This window comes from Balaenoptera ricei, chromosome 3 (assembly GCF_028023285.1).
Source record: "Balaenoptera ricei isolate mBalRic1 chromosome 3, mBalRic1.hap2, whole genome shotgun sequence".
Classification (NCBI taxonomy): domain Eukaryota; kingdom Metazoa; phylum Chordata; class Mammalia; order Artiodactyla; family Balaenopteridae; genus Balaenoptera; species Balaenoptera ricei.
The window spans coordinates 174,109,787-174,112,658 of record NC_082641.1 but is presented as its reverse complement, the minus strand read 5'-3'; the positions used below and the strand labels follow the sequence as shown (position 1 = coordinate 174,112,658).

Sequence of the window (2,872 nt, the reverse complement as noted above, 5' to 3'; positions counted from 1 at the left end):
ATAGCTGATTCACTTTGTTATACAGCAGAAACTAACACACCATTGTAAAGCAATTATACTCCAATAAAGATGTTTTAAAAAAATAGCCCTTTCACAAAAATAAGGCAGCTTTATGCAGTTAAAACATTTGTTCTTTGTCAAAGGTTATGTTCATCTGTCCTCATCTGCTGTCACCACCTACATCTTCTTTAAAGATCAGTTTTTTCATTGTAGCGACAGCTACATGAGGCTCCTTGGCTACCCAGTTATGATTTACTGCCTAAATGTATAACACTGTCAAGAAAGAGCTCCACTGTGGTTTCACTTACATGCTGAGCTGGTCCTAGCGTTTTACGCAAATCTTGGCAGATCTTGGAGGGACAACACTGGTACTCGTCATCACAGTCCTTTTTGCTTTTGCCACACGTCCCGTAGCCCCTGTCGCGTTGTTTGCAGCACTTCGTCAGGGAAGAGATGCCAATGTTCAGATGAACGCCAAACGGTGAAGAGCCACATCCCGTCGGTGGGGATGGTTTTTCATCACAACGTGGGAAAGGCTTAGATCCAGCACTGCATTTACACTGGCAGAGCCAGTCCTCTCCTCCCAGGAGGTCCAAGACTGCATTCAGGCAGTTGTCTATCTTGTGAACACCCTTCCGGTTGGCCTGCAGGGTAGACCTCCAGTCGGTGGCCTGGGCCTGCTCCTGGCACCTGAAAGTAGCGGTCAGGAGGAAGAGGAGGGAGGGAGAAAAGTCATCGGCGCCACGTGGGACCCCACGGGTCCCTGGAGCCGCGTCATGGGTGCAACTCCACGGAGCCCCCAGGATGCCCTCGGCAGCCTTGCTGAACCCGGGCTGAGTGGCTGCAACCAGCCCCATACCCATGTGTCCTTCCTGGCTGCGAGGCTGGTCCTAGCCGCCTTCACTGGGCTTCCACCTGGGAGGCGGGCCCATGTACAGTATTTCTAAATCTTGTCTCAGAATAAAACCAGAAAGAGCTGGAAACCTTGAATTCTTTTTTCCTGTTTTGATGATACAGCCAAATAAGGGAGGGATTGTGTTAGGTCAAGTTCTGTAGGTGGGGACTGGGTGCTCGTGATTTGTTGGGGATGCTGCCAGGAGAGAGGGAGAGTGAGGAAAACAGGATAAGGTAGATGAAGGAGTTGAACAAAAATGCTTGTTCTTAGGACTTCCCTGGCGGTCCAGTGGTTAAGACTCCGCGCTTCCACTGCAGGGGGCAGGGGTTGGATCTCTGGTCAGGGAACTGAGATCCCGCATGCCCTGCAGCATGGCCAAAAAATAAAAAAAATAAATATAAAAAAAGAGGTAGGTTCAGCCAAAGTCAAACATCACCCTGATTCCAGGAGGAGCCCTGGAGCATGGGTGGTAACACAGAGTTGCTCCCACTCTGCGATAAGGGGCTGGCCTTTCGTACCCCCATCTCTAACAGTCATTAGTCAAGATGCTCCCTAAGGATGAGGATCATAACCTGCCACAGCAGCTCCCGTTTAGATGAGGACAATTTTTTGAAGGAAAGGGCAGATGTGAGTGTAACAAAGCAGGACCCCATGGGGTCTTCCCAGGACAGGCACCCTCACTTCATGTCCTCCACCCACCTCTTGATTGTAGAAAAACTTTATCCTCCTAGGTCTTCCCTGAGTTCCAAAGTATAAATTTAATCAGAGAAGTGAGAAAATGCAGAAAAAAAGGAAAAAAGTCAAGTGAGACAAAATAATAGTTTAGCCATTAAACAAAGCCAAGGACCTTTAGTTCCTCCTCAAGGGCTATAGATAATATTCTGTCCATGTCCTTTGAGCTGTTTTGCAGATACTGAAACCCCCACCAGATGGAAAGAAGTTAACTGTATGCTGCCCACAAGCATGTAGACCCCAGACCGGTTGGAACCAGAAGGTTGATGATGTTGACTCCCAATTACCTTTCACCACCAACCAATCAAAAGAATGTCCACAAGCTGATCACACCCTGCAACCTTCTCCCTCACCCTGTCTTTAAAAACCTTTCCCTGAAAGCCATCGTGGAGTTTAGGCCTTGGAGCTCTAGCTGCCTGGACTCCTTGCTTGGCGTCCTGCAATAAACCCTGCCTGCACTTTCCTTCACCACAACCTGGTGTCAGTAGATTGGCTTTACTACGAGTGGGCGAGCAGACCCAAGTTTGGTTCAGTAACAGTAAGAGCCATTGCACAACAGCTGGGAGATGAGTACATAAAGAAAAATCCTTGGGACTTCCCTGGTGGTCCAGTGGTTGAGACTTTGCCTTCCAATGCAGGGGATGCAGGTTCAATCCCTGGTCAGGGACCTAAGATCCCACATGCCTCGCAGCCAGAAAACCAAAGCATAAAACAGAAGCAATGTTGTAACAAATTCTATAAAGACTTTAAAAATGGTCCACATCAAAAAAATCTTAAAAAAAAAAAGAAAAATCCCTTAGTTCTTTGGGGGTGGGGGGAATACACTCATGACATTAACAAAATTTGATTTTTTTCCTTTATTTGTTTTATTTTAAAATATATTTTCATGGAACTAGTTCTACGTAGTAAGCCAGGAAATGGGGCCGGGGGAGGTACTAACATCATCCTGTACACCAACACTTAACATGAATTAAGCCTGAGTGACACCATAATCCTTGAGACTGTAAAGAATTAAGAATTACATGTAAGCTACTCACCCCTGGCTTTATCATGTGATGATGCAACATGGTTTATGGGAAATCATTATTTTGAACACTTTAAAATGAAGAGGAAGTGACATTCATATTCTGTATAGCAACTTTTGAGGCAGTGGGTAAACATAACCAGACAAAGTTTTGAGCACTGTAGTGAACACACCTGGTGCTCTGCCCAGATCCCATTCATCACTTTGCCTGTCAAGTTATG

The 2,872-nt window shown here is 46.3% G+C and overlaps 1 protein-coding gene across 1 annotated transcript; it reads right to left on the bottom strand.

Annotated features, from left to right (window-relative positions):
- Nucleotides 1–245: 245 nt before the first annotated feature.
- Nucleotides 246–2,569, bottom strand: LOC132364061 (group XIIA secretory phospholipase A2-like). Its single transcript, XM_059919814.1, has 2 exons — nucleotides 2,538–2,569; nucleotides 246–726 (listed from the first exon to the last, which is right to left on the bottom strand). The coding sequence occupies exons 1-2, from the start codon at nucleotides 2,567–2,569 to the stop codon at nucleotides 246–248; spliced, it is 513 nt and encodes a 170-aa protein (XP_059775797.1).
- Between the last annotated feature and the right edge of the window lie 303 nt (nucleotides 2,570–2,872).